Below are 19,007 nucleotides of genomic sequence, written 5' to 3'. Positions count from 1 at the left end.
TAGATATAACTACATGCAAACGAAAGACATGGCACTAAATGCGTTAGTAGACAGCCGCCATCTTGAAGCAGTAGACTTTTTAGGACGGCTCTGTTGTAGAGAACCTTCCTAGCGAACCTAAGTAACTTTTTATATAAAATACTTCTAAGTCGGCAAAATCTTGACTTGAATCTATCTTTAAATGATGAAGCAGTTTTAAAACTTTCATATGTCGAAAGTAGAGAGAAGGGAACTAATGCAATAATGGGAGCAATTCTAACAACTTTTAACAGTTGATTCAGGGTAAAGATAAAATTAGGGTAAAGAATTGGGCTCGGGCCAATTGTACCAAAAAACTTCACATAGTGTGGCCAATGTTTTTTTTTTGAGGAAAAAAAAAAAAAAGTAATTATCACCAATTACTTTGCCAAGTAACTAATTACTCTTACATTCAGGTAATTGAGTTACTAACGCAATTACTTTTTGGGAGAAGTAATTTGTAACTATAATTAATTACTTTTTTTTCAGTAAGATTAACAACACTGCGTTTCAATAGGGAGTTCATGTTTGAAGAGGGGAAAAATGGGTGAAATTTAATTTTTTAAAAATTGGTCTATGATTTGGATAATTATAGAGTTGAGACTTTCATCCATTTCAAATGAATATACAATACATACACTGCTGGCCAAAAGTATTGGCACCCCTGCAATATTGTCGGATAATGCTCAATTTCTCCCAGAAAATGATTGCAATTACAAACGCTTTGGTAGTAATATCTTCATTTTATTTTGCTTGCAACGAAAAAACACAAAAGTACGGTGGTCGAGAGGTGTCAACCAAGTCCAAACACTTTGCAAATAGAAAAAGCACGAACCCCAATTGCAAACGCTTTTCAAAAGATAAAAAGCACGAATGCAAACTGCCACAACACGATCCCCAATTCCTAAGGCGCGATCGCAAATTGGCAAAAGCACGAACCCCATTTGCCACAACACGGCAGCAAATGGCTCGCAGCACGACCACAAAAGGCTCGCAAGACAATTGCAAAGACGATGACCCAGAAGTTAAAAAAAAATAAATAAATAAAAAAGATGACACTTTGTATATTGCTATATGTGCTTTGTGACCATCTCTACGGGCCCCCGTAAAGTTGCCCCCCCATCAGACGCAAATTTATATAAAAATGATGTTAATCGTTTGTGCTGCAACGGTTTTGTAGATACAGTATTATGCTTTTATTGAGATATTAATTACGAGTGGGGACGTCACTCGTAGCTTTTTCTTAGTTTAGCTCCCGCAGCTAATGGAGCGTACCAACTCTCTCAATAACACAGGGGTGTCCTAACAAGGCTAGCAGGAACGTAGCGCAAATAAATTCGGGTATCTTTTGCAAAGCGTTTGCGATTGGGGTTCGTGCTTTTTCTATTTGCAAAGTGTTGGGACTTTGCATTTTGCCTGGCACCTCTCGGCCACCGTACAAAAGAGAATGGAAAAAAAAAACATTATCATTATACACAAAACTCCAAAAATGGGCCGGACAAAAGTATTGGGACCCTTAGCCTAATACTTGGTAGCACAACCTTTAGACAAATTAACTATGAAGAACTGCTTCCGGTATCCATCGATGAGTTTCTTATAATGCTCTGCTGGAATTTTAGGTCTCTGAGATAAGAAGGGAGCCATTTTCAGATCTCTCCACAGGTGTTCTATGGGATTCAGGTCTGGACTCACTTTGGAAATCTCCAGTGCTTCCTCTCAAACCATTTTGTAGTGCTTTTTGAAGTGTGTTTTGGGTCATTGTCTTGCTGGAAGACCTATGACCTCTGAGGGAGACCCAGCTTTCTCACACTGGACCCTACATTATGCTGCAAAATTTGTTGGTAGTCTTCAGACTTCATAATGCCATGCACACGGTCAAGCAGTCCAGTGCCAGAGCCAGCAAAGCCACCCCAAAACATCAGGGAACTTCTTAGTAGAGGTTCTTTATCGACCATCCACACAATCTTTCGTTGAAATCTCTCGTCAATTTTTCTTTTCTGTACACATCTAGGGAGGTTAGCCACAGTGCCGTGGGCTTCACACTTATTGATGACACTGCGCATGGTGGACAGAGGAAAAGTCAGGTCTTTGAAGATGGACTTGTAGCCTTGAGATTGCCCATGCTTCCTGACAATTTTACTTCTCAAGTCCTCAGACAGTTCTTTGCTCTTATTTCTTTTCTCCATGTTTGATGTGGTACACACAAGGACACAGGACGGAGGTTGAGTCAACTTCAATCCATTTTAACTGGCTGCAAGTGTGATTCAGTTATTGCCATCACCTGATATGCACAACAGGTAAGTAACAGGTGCTGTTAATTACACAAATTAGAGAAACATCACATTAATTTTCCAAGGGTGCCAATACTTTTGTCCAGTCTATTTTTTTTTGTAAAATGATGATTATCCCCCCCCCCCCCCCCAATTCTCTTTTCCAAGCAAAAAAAAATGAAGCTATTACTACCAAAGCATTTGTAGTTGCAATCATTTTCTGGAGAAATTTAGCATTATCTGACAGAATTGCTGGGGTGCCAATACTTTTGGCCAGCACTGTGTTTAATACATACATACACATACATACACACATATATATATATATATATATATATATATAATATTTCTAAAAAATATTTCACAGGTCAATTTAATTTAAAAATGAAAAGATTTTTTAAAAGATGAATAATTATACAAATTATAATAGTTTACACTGTATTTGTGTTGAATTTGCCATTTTGGTAAATAGGGTTCGGGTTCAGGGTGCATAATGTGAATTATTTTTAAACAAGAATAACATAGAAAATGCTTGTCTTCATCAAATGCTTCTTTAAGTAAGCCCACTCAAATCTGCTCACATTGCTGAGAAGAGCCTCTCACTTACACAATGAGTTGCCACAGCACACTACCGCGAGTGTGTATGTAATAAGCTAAACGATGATTGACACATTTGCGCCTTTGATCGTAGTGCTATCGAGCTTCTCTGGCAAGATCAAGGCCACAAACCTATCAATCATCGTTAACTTTAAGTAGCCAACTCCAGGCCATCGCTGACCAAGAAAAGCAGCAGGAGGGAGAGTGAGAGGCTGTACGAGCAGGAAGCAGAAAAACATAAATATGTATTTTTAATTGAACCCAATCATTTTCACCCGTTTCCAATCCTCTGAAAAATGGCGCGATTGACCCGATTTCCGATCAGATCGGATCGGGACGTCCCTATTTATTAATTGGAAATAAGATATTATTAGTTAATTCCATTTGAAAAACAACATATATTTCATAGGGCTGTCAAACGATTAAAAATTTTAATCGAGTTAATTACAGCTTAAAAATTAATTAATCGTAATTAATCGCAATTCAAACCATCTCTAAAATATGCCATATTTTTCTATAAATTATCGTTGGAATGGAAAGATAAGACAAGACGGATATATACATTCAACATACGGTACATAAGTACTGTATTTTTTTATTATAACAATAAATCAACAAGATGGCATTAACATTATTAACATTCTCTTAAAGCGATCCATGGATAGAAAGACTTGTAGTTCTTAAAAGATAAATGTTAGTACAAGTTATAGAAATTTTATATTAAAACCCCCTCTTAATGTTTTCGTTTTATTAAATTTGTAAAATTTTCAATCAAAAAATAAACTAGTAGCTCGCCATTGTTGATGTCAATAATCACACCATGCTCACTCATGGTACTAACTAGAGATGTCCCGATCGATCGGGATGATGATCGGTCGGGTCCGATCACGTCATTTTCAAAGTATCGGAATCGTCAAAAAAATATCGGACATGCCTTCTTTTTAATATATATATATATATATATATATATATATATATATATCTTAATTGAATCGTTTTCTAGTTGTATTTAACGTTACACATAATGTGTTACACTCATCCAGAGTAGTTTTGGCTTATAGTAGGGCTATCAAATTTATTGCGTTAACGGCAGTAATTAATTTTTTTATATTAATCACGATAAATAATTAACGCATGCGCTGCACGACCCACTCACGCATTGTCGCGAAGAATCTATAAAGACGCCGTTTTACCTATCGATAGCGCTAAAAGGCAGCGTATAATGAGTAGAGAGAATTTTGACAGCCTTTGGAGCCATTTTTTATGTGGCTAAAGCCTTACAATACCTCTCTCAGCAATTAAAAATAACGCGGGAGGCAATGTGGGGAAGAAAGGTAGTAGTTGATCATTTTTTTAACACCCTATGTTCTTTCCCAACGCAGAGAAGATATATCAATTGGTGCCCCTACGCACAGTCATGGTTGCACTTCCCATCATGCATTTGGGCAGAAGTTAAATGGCTGCAGTATCATTCACTGAAAGCTCAACAAATACACTAGATGGCAATATTTAGTCACGATATACAAAGTCACATTTATCCTTTAACAATTACAAATCTTTCTATCTGTGGATCCCTCTCACAGAAAGAATGTTAATAATGTAAATGCCATCTTGAGGATTTATTGTCATAATAAACAAATACAGTACTTATGTACTGTATGTTGAATGTATATATTCGTCCGAGTCTTATTCATTTTTTTCTTAATGCATTGCCAAAATGTATTTGATCGGGAAAACTAATCGGGAATGATTGGAATTGAATCGGGAGCAAAAAAAAAAAAAAGCAATCGGATCGGGAAATATCGGGATCGGCAGATACTCAAACTAAAACAATCGGGATCGGATCGGGAGCAAAATAACTTGATCGGAACAACCCTAGTATTAACCCATAAAATCAGTTGGACCCAAGCGCCAGCAGAGGGCGCCAAACACCAAAAAACAAGTAACAAGCGGACATTACATTGTACTGTCATTTTAATCTGTTTGAGCATGGCATGTGCGGTAATTGCATCAAATATTTTACCGTAATTAATTTTTAAAATTAATTAACGTTAACGTGATAATTTTGACAGCCCTAAAATGTCACTTTTCTGATTTATTTACAATTTGAACAGGGTTGAGGTCAGGGTTGTTTCAATTTGTATTTGTCAAGTGGGTACCCAATGTAGGTCAGCTTTTGCACAGCAAAAAGCAATTTACGCGCAACGTAGTGACATTCATACATACCGATGAACGGGGGCTCAACACCCAAACAGTGCCCCCAGAAGTCAGGGCAGCAGTCTGACACAGTGCGGTTGCAGAAGAGGTCGCAGTAGCAAATGGTGTCCAAATACGGGACGGTGCATAGGTCGTCCCTCCCCGGACAGCAACCGCCTCGTCGCTGGCAGTACGAGCCCAGCGGGTCGCGAATGCCGCCCGTGTGGAGGGGGGCGGCCAGCTCCCTCTTGGACCTCCGCCACTGGCTTCTCTCTGCGCTTCCTTCCACCGCCACTAGGAGCAGCGCGGCCAAAAGTAGGAGCTTCATGATGAGTCTGCGCTGGAGAGGGGACAAAGAAGGAATTAAATGACGCTGCCAAGATAAACAGTGGCAAAATGCGACGCTCCGTTTAGCAGGGAGGTGATGGAAAAGAGAGACCGTTCTCTAAATGGAGAGTAATGCATAATAAGGGAGGTCATGAAAGGCAGATTCCCAGGGATAGAGGCATTTGCTGCATTTTTCTCCCTCGTAAATGTCCTTATTTAGCATCTTTTGTGTTGTGCTCAAATTCCATCATTGTATGCTTGAAGAGCTTATCCCAAATACAAATTAAACACGCTGAACAACTTGTTTTCTTGGTACGATTTAATCTGCTATGACAACAATTTTTTAATTGAGCCAAAGAAAGTTCACCAATATAACATGCAGTAGTTTGGCAGATAGTAAACAAGGCTTTAAAAAAATAGCTGCAATAATTTCTGTTTAGCTTAATGCTAATGAACAATGCAAAACGCCACAACAGTGCTAACAAAACTAGCATTGGTGGTTGTAAACATTTCAATAATTTACACTTCCATTCAAAAGTCATCATGAAAAATCCCATATGATACACTACGGTTCAAAAGTTTGAGGTCGCTTAGACCCCAAACCTTTGAATGGTAGTGTATGTTCAAACATTAACAAATGCGGAAGAACAGTATAACAACAAATTTTGTAAATCACTGCAGTTGAACAAGTTCTTTGTAACTCCTTTGCATTGATGGCTGCATCTGTAATATACTGCCCCCAGGTGGCTATAGCCCACGCACTTGAAGGAACAGTACAATGTCTGTTGAAGAGCGGCAAGATATGTGATTCTTTATATTCTGAAAATGTATGTTTTCATAAACTCAAAATCTTGCCTAGCAACAATTCAAGTCATTTACCTCCGAATATGTAACGAAAAATAAAAATAAAAAATTATACCTTAGAGGGAAATTTTTTCAATTTAACCATTTGATTTTGTGAAAAATAACCTTGTGCACTACCTACATACACCAATTTGAGAATGTTTTCATCCAATTAGATGCCAAAGTGGCTTCATAATGAACTATTCTACAGATATTAGAAAGTCTGCCGCAGGGCCTTCAATCGATTTAACATGATATTATGTACACCATAGACTTCGTAATGGTATTGAAGGGTCAGATCGGTCATGCACTGTGCCTCAGCTTCGAGTAGGGACCGCCTACATCAAGAGGAGCTATTCACAAACACACGCACGCAGTGATCTAACGCCGGATTTCTGCTAAAAAAGTACGAAAGCTGTACCGCTTACAAACAGGAAGGATTGTTTCAGGAGTGATATGTTCGAGAATTCAAGGTAATTATTATACTTTCGTACCATGCATGCATTTATAAACGTTGTGAAAAAAATCAATAGGAGAAATTAGCCGCAACTGCATTAGCATCATAGTTCCCAATATTTACGTAAAATAAATGCTAACTTCACGTTTTTTTTTTTTTTTGCTTTTAACCAAGAATCGAAATTGTTTTACGTCCATATCTATAAAGAATTTGGGGATTTAAGCATTTATTCACAAGAATTTTAACGAAAAAAAAGCTCTGTTTACATCAGGCAGCCGCGAGCTACATTCACTAACAGACGAGCCTTGTACTTCGACGTATTTACGTAAAATAAATGCTAACTGCACGGTGTTTTTTTGCTTTTAACCAAGAATCGAGACCGTTTTACGTCACTATCTATCAAAAATTCGGGGATTTAAGCATTTATTCACAAGAATTTTTAACGAAAAAAGCTCTTTGTCTGTGATTCCACTCGGTTAGCTTTGACGGCCTCGCCGACAATGCAGGCCCCCTACTTATCGACCCTGCACCCCCTGTCCCGTCAATACGTTATGAAGTCTATGTGTACACATTTAAGACAATCCATTACACCTAAAGTGATAAAAAAACAAAGCAAATTTGGAATTTTTTTTTACAGTTCTGTTGCTGAAACATGACATTTAAATGAAAACCATTCAATTAAACAAAACAACTGGCAAAGTTTATTCAGGCTTTGTGTTTTAATTGATTTTGATTGAATTGCTGCTTAACCAATCCATGAATCCATCAAAATTGATGCATCGTTAACTCACTCATTGATGTAACCCCTTAGTTAAGTGGACAGCCTGCAGCTATCGATTATTTTAGTCGTCGATTAATCTATCAACTAGTTTGTTCGAATAATTGAGTAATCGGACTAGGAGCATTTTAATACGTTGCAGAATAAATTCTAGGAGACGTAAAACAAAAGCTTGCTAAGATCGCACTTTCAAAAGAACATTAAATTTGAATACAAAGTGTTTCTTCAAAATATGCAGAATTTCATTAAGAAATACATTAAAATACTTGATTTTAGCCTCAAATGGTATTCAAATAAAAACATGAGGATCTAAGTACAATAAAAGAACAATTACCTAACTTGCATAGCAAAAGTCCGGTTGCTTAAATGCTATAAAATGCTTTTTTTTTTTTTTTTTTTTTTAATTTACAATGCTCAAAACAAATCGTTTCAACACATATTCTGACGTAAAACGGCTAAATATACCTATAAACTAAATTACAAATGCATAAAGAAACATATTAGCTTAAACAAAAACTTAAGTTGGCCTTACCAGGGAGCAGCTGGAATCAGCCATGTTGAATGAGTTATGTTATATTCACTTTTGCCAATTTTGGGCTGTGTATCCACCCAAATGAATGAAACGAAATGCAAACACTTTCAAAACAAACCATTACTACGCCACTTAAACGAATAATCGAAGCTGCAAAATTTGATTCACAGCTTTTTTTTCTCATCAATTACTCAAGTTAATCGATTAATCGTTGCAGCACTAGTTAAGTGTTCATTTCCCGTATACAGTTAGTTCCCATGTGAGAAAAAAGCCTCCCTCTGCCTCTCCACCCACCCAAAAATGTGACATTCAATGTAGCATTTGGCCTTATGCTTACATAAATAGCGTCATTAATTATCCAATCAGATCACATGACACAATAGAAGCCCCCTCTAAAGCGAAGTGAAGCTCCGGAAAAGATCTTTGCTGTGCTGTTTTCTGCATGACTGCGTCTTTTGTTGTAGAGAGCGCACACACACACTCACATACGCACAAACATATGGCATTCTGGGATGGGCAGGGCTACTCTTTCTTTACACAAATGTTTTGTTGCAGCAGCAGTGGCGGCGCAAAAAAAAAAAAAAAAAAAAAACACACCCGCTGAGGGGTTCGGGCCACACGGTCACGGTGGGGAAAAACAGCTATCATAGCTAATTAAATGAGAACATATTTGATGTGACACTATGACATTGCGGACTATTCTTGTTGCTTCTGTTCACATTCACAACATTTAGTACTATTAATATGTACATTGGTATGAAAAAGTATCTCAATCTGGAATTTCTCACATTTTTGCATAAAATCACCATCGAATGTGATCTGATCTTTGTCAAAATCACACAGATGAAAATACAGTGTCTGCTTTAACTAAAGCCACATTTAGAGGTTTTCATATTTTAATGAGGATAGCATGCAAACAATGACAGATGGGGGAAAAATAAATAAGTGAACCCTCTGCCTAAGGAGACTTAAATTGAAATAAATTTTTAACATTTTAAGTCATGTGTGTGCCCAATCACTGATGAGTGGTTTAAAGCTGCCCTGCCCACTATAAAACACACACCTGGTAAGAAATGTCTTGATGAAAGCATTGTCTGATGTGCATCATGGCTCGGTCAAAAAAGCTGTCTGAAGACCTGCGATCAAGGATTGTTGGTTTCTAAAAGTCTGGATGTTCATCAATCGACAGTCAGAGAAGTTGTCTACAAATGGAGAGAGTTTGGCACTGTTGCTTCTCTCCCAAGGAGTGGCCGTCCACCAAAAATCATGCCAAGAGTTCAGCGCAGAATACTCAGAAAGGTAAAAAAGAACCCTAGAGTGTCTGCTAAAGACTTACAGAAATCACTGGCATAGTCCAATATCTCTGCGCACACATCAACTATATGGCCAAGAATGGTGTCCATGGAAGAACTCCACGGAGGAAGCCACTGCTGTCTATAAAAAACATTGTTGCTCGTTTAATGTTCGCTAAAAGGCGCTAGGAAACTCCACAGAAGTTTTGGCAAAATATTTTGTGGACCGATGAAAGTTGAATTGTTTGGGAGCTATACACAACGTCATGTGTGGAGGAAAAATGGAACAGCTCACCAACATCAACACCTCATCCCCACCGAGGAGAGAGCATCATGATTTGGGGCTGTTTTGCTTCCTCAGGGCCTGGACAACTTGCAATCATTACTGGAAGAATGAATTGAAAAGTTTTGCAGGAAAACCTGCAGCTGTCTGTCAGACAGTTGAAGAGGATGGATGCTGCAACAACACAATGATCCAAAACACAGAAGTAATACAACTTCAGAATGGTTTCAGAAGAACAAATAATACGTTGGGGAGAGGCCAAGCCAAAGTCCAGATTTGAACCCCATTGAGATACTGTGGCATGACCTAAAGACAGCGATTCATGCCAGACATCCCTGGAATCTGACTGAACTGCAGCAGTTTTGTAGAGAAGAATAGGTTATGATTAGTCCTGTTCGATGTGCCAGATGGTTCTCCATCTGCAGGAAGCGTCTGGTTGAAGTTATTGCTTCCAATGGGGGAGGGGGGGCACAAAATATTAACAAAATATTAAATGTGATGGTTCACTTATTTCCCCCCTTCTGTCATTGTTTGCATACAATCCTCATTAAAATATGAAAAGCTATAAATATTTGGGTGGTTTTAGTTAAAGCAGACATTGTTTTTTTTCATCTGTGTGATTTTGACAAAGATCACGTTTGATGGTGATTTAATGCCATGACCGCTAGATGTCTACAAACTAAGATGCTTGGGATTTGCTATACGAGCAACCCATTTGTATTCATGGTGCAACGATAGCATGCATCGGTTTGATATTGGGATCAGATTTTTGGAGTTGGACAATATCGGGATATCGGTTAGCGATTGAAAAAGTGGTTGTCAGACAACTCTACTGTTGATTATTAATGATGTTTTAAGTCAGGGTGTCAAACTCATTTTGGTTCGCGGGTCACATTTATAGCAATTAGAGCAAATATTTTTTATTATACAAATTGTAATTTCTAATATATAGACATTTATTGATTCATATTAAAACACAATATTGCTGATTAGTCCTGCTGCTGGTCATAGTAGTATTATGTAGAGATGTCATCCCGATCGATCAGGTCCGATCACATCATTTTCAAAGTATCGGAATCGGCAAAAAATATTGGACATGCTTTTTTTAGATATATATATATATATATATATATATATATATATTTTTTTTTTCATTAAATCGTTTTCTAATTGTATTTAACGTTACAGACATACTATGTTACACTCATCCAGAGTCTTTAGTTTAGGCTTAAGGTAGGGTTATCAAATTTATCCTATTACCGGCAGTAATTAATTTTTTATTTTATTTATCACGTTAGAATATTTAACGCAATTAACGCATGTGCTGCACGACCCACACACACATTGTCGCGTTCAATCTGTAATGGCGCCGTTTTACCTATATATAGAGCTACAAGGCAGCGTAAATGATTAGAGTGAATTTTAACAGCCTTTGGAGCATTTTTTTAATTGGCTAAAGCCTTACAATCCCTCTCCCTACGATTAGAAATATCATGGGAAGCAATGTGGGGATGAAAGGTAGTAATTGATCTTTTTCTTAATATCCTATGTTATTTCCCAACACAGAGAAGATATATCAATTGGTACCACTACGCACAGTCATGGGTGCACTTTCCATCATGCGTTTGGGCACAACAGTTAAATGGCTACAGTATCATTTACTGAAAGCTCAACAAATACACTAGATGGCAATATTTATTCACAATATACAAAGTCAAGTCTTTCTATCCGTGGATCCCTCTCACAGAAAGAATGTTAATAATGTAAATGCCATCTTAAGGGAATTATTGTCATAATAAACTAATACAGTACTTATGTACTGTATGTTGAATGTATATATTCGTCCGAGTTATATTCGTTTTTTTCTTAATGCATTGCCAAAATGTATATGATCGGGAAAAATTATCGGGAATGATTGGAATTGAATCGGGAGCAAAAAAACATGATCGGAACAACCCTAGTATAAGTACAAGACTCCTGTGTAAGTATTTTAGCGAACTGGGGAAGAGCAGTTAGCTTTTATAGCCTATATACATGCTTATAGATTGACTGCCTCTGAACCTAATGGATGGACTTTGAGTCACTGTATACATGATGAGTCAAACACTCATCTTGGTGGTGTACACAGTATCATTTCAAGTCAATGCCGGTAAATACATTCACTTAGGTGTGGGGAGTGAAGGATATATAGCTCAGGTCAGCTGAATATTGTTTTGGTGTCAGGTACAAAGATCATTCACACAAATGCACAGTGGACTCGGTAACCTCTTATTAGAGGGGGGGAAAGAAAAAGACACCTGCGCTTGTAAAAAAAAAAAAAAACTGAAACATGCAACTTTAAACCTCTTCATAAATGAACAAGAATTTTAAGTATACTACCGGTACTTAAATATATATATATATTAAATTTGAAGCAGCGTGATAATTGATTTACTTTTTAAATTTTACTCTATTTAATTTTAATTTTACATGAGATGAAGTTGCTTTATATACTATTCGGATCATTTTTTCGAGAAGCTATTTGTGTCTAGTTCACTTGAGTGTGAAGTCAGACAGGAAACTTAAAAGCATTCCAATCCAACCTTTTTGAACATATAAAATTGTCCACAGATCTGAATAATCAATGCTGAAAATGTAAAGTCGAGGAGTACATCTTTACCTTATCGCAGGAATCCCAACTTTTTTTTGTAATCCCAAAGTAAAAGTCTCAAGAAACTTCTGGTCTTCAGTCTTTCTGTGTGTGCGTCTGAGAGGATGTGTTGAGCTGCACTTGAGTGTGTTGAGCCTCTTTATACAGGCGGGCAAGCAGGCAGGAGGGATAACCACACCCCCTTTTGCCCCCACTGCGGCCCTGCTTCACTTGCCGGCCTAATCTGTCGCCCTGGACGTGCACTTTTGCTTTTTCTCTACTCCACCTCTTAAATCCCAACAGTTTTCCTATCACTTTCCCGAATTAAAGAGTAGACTTATCTTAAATGAAGTTTGCCAGAATAAATACGGCAGCAGCAGTAAAACCTCCTGTCCAGTTGTCTCACTTGGAAGGTCAAATGGTTGAATGGACTTTTAAGGAAGAGTGACATGAAAGAAACAGCACCATCTGTTGGTGGGAAATATTAATACAAAAAAATTCGAGAAAATTCTCAGAATTTCTTTCTCTTTCTTGATGTATATTTTTTAAAAACAACAACAACACCTTGATTCATACCGATTAACTCTGTCAGGGATATTGAAAAGGATAGACGATGTGAAATTTTAAGAAGTTTGACACTAGTAAACAGCGAATTAACAAATGTTCATTTGCAGGGCCGGCGCTAGCTATTTTGGTGTCCTAGGCATAAATGCTTTGTGGTGCCCCCCCCCCAGCCCCCCAGCCCCCCCCCCCCAACGATAGAAATGAACAATATCTGAACATTTGTCAGTATTGCTTTATTTTTCGAAATAACTTAGTTGTCACAAACATTCACTTTCACAAATGTTTCACAAACTGTCAAACCAAACAAAAACAAAATGAAACAAAAAACAAAAATAATAGATAAATAATAATCATTAAGTCTTTAAAAAAAAATTTTTTAAAACTACCAATGGCACCAAATACTCAAATAAATAAAACTAAATAATTTAAAATAAAAAAAAAAATAAATTCCACAACTATTTACAAATAAACATCTGTAAATGAACATAAATATTGAACTTTAAATACAAACATTAAAGTGCAAAAATCAGTTGTTAGTGGCCCTACAGATATTGTTGTTATTATTACAATTACTATTTTTTAGGAATTTTTTTACAAACTTGATTTTTTTTGGGTGCCCCTTCAGGCAGTTGGTGCCCAACGCGCAATGCGTGTTACGCGTCTGCGGAGCGCCGTGTCTGTTCATTTGCTGCCAGCCCCCTAGTTGAAATGGATTGGACATCAATTGCCATCAATGGCAGCCAATGAGTTAATGTAGCTTTTCATGTAGAAAATGTTTGAAAAAAATCAGGCAGTTGATGTCACATTTAAAAAGATTTGAGCACAAAATAGCCAATAAATAAATAAATCTACTAATTAAATGCTTAAATGACAACAATTAAAACAATAATACTAATGTATGGAGGAAAGATTTATGACAGAAGGAACGCTCCATTATTATTTGGGTGTGTCAAAAAAGATTGATAAATATACATTATAATTCTTTTTACGGTGCTGGCCAAAAGTATTGGCACCCCTGCAATTCTCTCATATAATGAGTGCAATTTTTATTACTTTGGTAGTAATATCTTCATTTATTTTGCTTGCAATGAAAAAACACTAAAAAGAATAGGAAAAAGAAATTAAATCATTATCATTTTACACAAAACTCCAAAAATGGGCCGCATAAAAGTGTTGGCACCCTTTGAAAAATCATGTGATGCTCTAATTTCAGTAATTAACAGCACCTGTTACTTATCCGTGGCACATACCAGGTGGTGGCAAAAACTAAATCACACCTGAAGTCAGTTAAAATGGATTCAAGTTGACTCAACCCCTGTCCTGTGTCCTTTTGTGTAACCACATTGAGCGTGGAAAAAAAAAAGACCAAAGAACTGTCTGAGGACTTGAGAGGCAAAATTGTGAGGAAGCATGGGCAATCTCAATGCTGCAAGTCCATCTCCAAAGACACAATTTAGCTTCTCAAGTCTTCAGACAGTTTTTTGGTCTTCTTTCTATTCTCCATACTCAATGTGGTACACACAAGAAGACAAGTAAACTTTAATCAATTTTAACTTTAGTTATTGCCATCACCTGTTATGTGTCACAGGTGCTGTTAATTACACAAATTAGAGAAGCATCACATGACTTTTCAAAGGGTGCCAATACTTTTGTCTGGCCCATTTTTGAGGTTTTGTGTAAAATGATAATCATTTAATTTCTTTTTCCTATTCTTTTTAGTGTTTTTTCTGGGGCTGTCAAAATTATCGCGTTAACGGGCGGTAATTAATTCTTTTAAATTAATCACGTTAAAATATTTGACGCAATTAACGCACATGCGCCGCTCAGACAGATTTAAATGACAGTACAGTGAAATGCCCACATGTTAATTGTGGAGTTTTGCCGCCCTCTGCTGGCGCTTGGGTGTGACTGATTTTATAGGCTTCAGCACCCATGAGCATTGTGTAAGTAAATATTGACATCAACAATGTCGGGCTACCAGTTTATTTTTTGATTGATCCGTCTTGTGTCTTATCTTTCCATTCCAACAATAATTTACAGAAAAATATGGCATAATTTATAGATGGTTTGAATTGCAATGAATTGCGATTAATTACGATTAATTAATTTTTAAGCTGTAATTAACTCGATTAAAAATTTTAACCGTTTGACAGCCCTAGTTTTTTCATTGCAAGCGAAATAAACAAAGATATTACTACCAAACAAATTGTAATTGCAATCATTTTCTGGAAGAAATTGAGCATTATCTGACAAAATTGCAGGGGTTCCAGTACTTTTGGCAAGCACTGTAGCTGTCATATTTCATTGTATGTCAATATTTGAATTATTATTTTGTTTAATAAAAAATTTTAGGTTTTTTTTTTTCTTTTCTTTTTTTTTTTTTAAAAGAAAGATGCAACCTTATAGTTCAAAACCCTGACGTGATGGAGAAAAGAATGGGATCAGCGAGCCAAAAATGCAGTTATTGAATTGTTTCATACCTAAAACATTCAAAATTATAAAAAAAGATCACTTGTAGCAAAGTAAATCTTGTTTTAATTCACCCTAAAATGTGACAAAGGTTAACATGGTCGTTCAAGCCCAAAAGGCCCAGCTGTTGTGTGGCCCCACCAGATCAATAAACTGAATAATTGGGGCACAGCAGGGGGCTTGTTGGGGGAACAATGGGGGCTCCTAAATATATAGACAGGACAAACAAAAGCATTAAACTAGGGCTGTCAAAATTATCGCGTTACGGGCGGTAATTAATTTTTTAAATTAATCACCTTAAAATATTTGACGCAATTAACGCACATGCCCCGCTCAAACAGACTAAAATGACAGTACAATGTAATGTCCGCTTGTTACTTGTTTTTTGGTGTTTGACGCCCTCTGCTGGCGTTTGGGTCCAACTTATTTTATGGGTTAGTACCATGAGTGAGCATGGTGTATTTATTGACATCAACAATGGCGAGCTACTAGTTTATTTTTTGATTGAAAATTTTACAAATTTCAATAAAACGAAAACATCAAGAGGGATTTTAATATAAAATTTCTATGACTTGTACTAACATTTATCTTTTAAGAAGTACAAGTCTTTCTATCCATGGATCGATTTAAGACAATGTTAATAATGTTAATGCCATCTCGTTGATTTATTGTTATAATAAACTAATACAGTACTTATGTACCGTATGTTGAATGTATATATCCGTCTTGTGTCTTATCTTTCCATTCCAACAATAATTTACAGAAAAATATGGCATATTTTATAGATGGCTTGAATTGCCATTAATAACGATTAATTAATTTTTAAGCTGTAATTAACTCGATCAAAAATTGTAATCGTTTGACAGCCCTACATTAAACCTATTTACTACAGTGCCTTGCAAGAGTATTCGGCCCCCTTGAACCTTGCAACCTTTCGCCACATTTCAGGCTTCAAACATAAAGATATACAATTTTAATTTTTTGTCAAGAATCAACAACAAATGGGACACAATCGTGAAGTGGAACAAAATTTATTGGATAATTTAAACTTTTTTAACAAATAAAAAACTGAAAAGTGGGGCGTGCAATATTATTCGGCCCCCTTGCGTTAATACTTTGTAGCGCCACCTTTTGCTCCAATTACAGCTGCAAGTCGCTTGGGGTATGTTTCTATCAGTTTTGCACATCGAGAGACTGACATTCTTGCCCATTCTTCCTTGCAAAACAGCTCGAGCTCAGTGAGGTTGGATGGAGAGTGTTTGTGAACAGCAGTCTTCAGCTCTTTCCACAGATTCTCCATTGGATTCAGGTCTGGACTTTGACTTGGCCATTCTAACACCTGGATATGTTTATTTTTTAACCATTCCATTGTAGATTTGGCTTTATGTTTTGGATCATTGTCCTGTTGGAAGATAAATCTCTGTCCCAGTCTCAGGTCTTGTGCAGATACCAACAGGTTTTCTTCCAGAATGTTCCTGTATTTGGCTGCATCCATCTTCCCGTCAATTTTAACCATCTTCCCTGTCCCTGCTGAAGAAAAGCAGGCCCAAACCATGATGCTGCCACCACCATGTTTGGCTGTGGGGATGGTGTGTTCAGGGTGATGAGCTGTGTTGCTTTTACGCCAAACATATCATTTTGCATTGTGGCCAAAAAGTTCAATTTTGGTTTCATCTGACCAGAGCACCTTCTTCATGTTTGGTGTGTCTCCCAGGTGGCTTGTGGCAAACTTTAAACGAGACTTTTTATGGATATCTTTGAGAAATGGCTTTCTTCTTGCCACTCTTCCATAAAGGCCAGATTTGTGCAGTGTACGACTGATTGTTGTCCTATGGACAGACTCTCCCACCTCAGCTGTAGATCTCATCCAGAGTGATCATGGGCCTCTTGGCTGCATCTCTGATCAGTTTTCTCCTTGTTTGAGAAGAAAGTTTGGAAGGACGGCCGGGTCTTGGTAGATTTGCAGTGGTCTGATGCTCCTTCCATTTCAATATGATGGCTTGCACAGTGCTCCTTGAGATGTTTAAAGCTTGGGAAATCTTTTTGTATCCAAATCTGGCTTTAAACTTCTCCACAACAGTATCTCGGACCTGCCTGGTGTGTTCTTGGTTTTCATAATGCTCTCTGCACTTTAAACAGAACCCTGAGACTATCACAGAGCAGGTGCATTTATACGGAGACTTGATTACACACATTTGGATTCTATTTATCATCATCGGTCATTTAGGACAACATTGGATCATTCAGAGATCCTCACTGAACTTCTGGAGTGAGTTTGCTGCACTGAAAGTAAAGGGGCCGAATAATATTGCACGCCCCACTTTTCAGTTTTTTATTTGTTAAAAAAGTTTAAATTATCCAATAAATGTTGTTCCACTTCACGATTGTGTCCTACTTGTTGTTGATTCTTGACAAAAAAATTAAATTTCATATCTTTATGTTTGAAGCCTGAAATGTGGCGAAAGGTTGCAAGATTCAAGGGGGCCGAATACTTTTGCAAGGCACTGTATGTTCCGTTCATTTAGTAAACAATTATTTAAAAAATCCCTTCAAACGCAATGATAATCCCAGAAAATAACTTAAAAAGTCTTGCGGATTTCAAACAACACGATATAATTTCAGAGAACCCCACCCTCCATGATAATTATCTTGGAGGGTGGATCTTTTGTTTACCTTCCCGTTAGCTGCGTAGCATTTCAAGCATTCTGTACTGACATTAATTGCACAAAAGGTGGGATTGTGCGCCTCGGGTGAGGCCCCCCAGATCCTCCCATCTCTCCTTCATCAGACAAAAAAGCTGATGAATGACTGACTCATGCGCCAATTTGGAGTGAATCACAGAAATTTTCACAAGAGGAGTGGGCGAAGAAGTGTCGTAAAATGTATGCGTGTACATTCCATACGCCGCACTGACTCACACGCGAAAAGGATGAAATTTAACATCAGCATTTAGTGATGACGGTCATTTCCGCGAATTGTGTTGACATATGACACACGAGCAGTGTATGCAGAGACACGTGAACCCGCAGGATGGAACAATAACCATTGTATATGCGAACATACAATATCGTTTGCCCAACAGCATAACCAGGACCAGGACTAAACTTGGCCCATTCTTCTCTACAAAACTGCTGGAGTTCAGTCAGAATGCTGGGATGTCCGGCATGAATCAATGTCTTTAGGTCATAGCCACAGCATCTCAATGGGGTTCAGGTCTGGACTTTGACTTGGCCACTCCAGAACGTTTATTTCGTTCTTCTGAAACCATTCTGAAGTTGATTTACTTATGTGTTTTGGATCATTGTCTTGTTGCAGGTTTCGGACTGTGCCAGTGTTTTCTGTAAGTCTTTAGCAGACACTCTAGGGTTCTTTTTTACCTCTCTGAGTATTCTGCGCTTAACCCTTGGCGTCATCTTTGGTGGACGGCCACTCCTTTTGAGAGAAGCAACAGTGCCAAACTCTCTACATTTGTAGACAACTTTTTTGACTGTCGATTGATGAACATCCAGACTTTTAGAGATGGTTTTGTATCCTTTTCCAGGTTTATACAAATCAACAATCCTTGATCGCAGGTCAACAGACAGCTTTTTTGACTGAGCCAGGATGCACATCAGACAATGCTTCTCATCAAGACATTTCTTACCAGGTGTGTGTTTTATAGTGGGATATTTAAAGCACTCATCAGTAGGGTTGGGCATCGTTTGAAATTGGACGATTCAGGTTCAGATTCCACATTTCGAATCCGGTTCCGA

The 19,007-nt window shown here is 37.5% G+C and overlaps 2 protein-coding genes across 3 annotated transcripts in view; one reads left to right on the top strand and one right to left on the bottom strand.

Annotated features, from left to right (window-relative positions):
- Positions 1-19,007, bottom strand: part of tinagl1 (tubulointerstitial nephritis antigen-like 1) — a 147,434-nt gene that overhangs the window by 24,599 nt on the left and 103,828 nt on the right. The window contains exons 2-3 of one of the 2 annotated variants that reach the window (XM_057827390.1): positions 12,253-12,336; positions 5,112-5,421 (exon numbers count right to left, since the gene is read on the bottom strand). In XM_057827390.1, the coding sequence (XP_057683373.1) occupies positions 5,112-5,409 (298 nt within the window). In that variant the 5' untranslated portion in view covers positions 5,410-5,421; positions 12,253-12,336. The remainder of the gene's footprint in view (positions 1-5,111; positions 5,422-12,252; positions 12,337-19,007) is intronic. The other variant, XM_057827391.1, reaches the window with a different exon arrangement.
- The window catches only part of ppt2b (palmitoyl-protein thioesterase 2b), a 230,658-nt gene that overhangs the window by 147,443 nt on the left and 64,208 nt on the right, over positions 1-19,007 (top strand). The gene's annotated exons all lie outside the window — the stretch shown is intronic.

This window comes from Corythoichthys intestinalis, chromosome 22 (assembly GCF_030265065.1).
Source record: "Corythoichthys intestinalis isolate RoL2023-P3 chromosome 22, ASM3026506v1, whole genome shotgun sequence".
In the NCBI taxonomy this organism is placed as follows: domain Eukaryota; kingdom Metazoa; phylum Chordata; class Actinopteri; order Syngnathiformes; family Syngnathidae; genus Corythoichthys; species Corythoichthys intestinalis.
The sequence above is the reverse complement of the archived record's forward strand: the minus strand, read 5'-3'. Positions and strand labels throughout refer to the sequence as shown.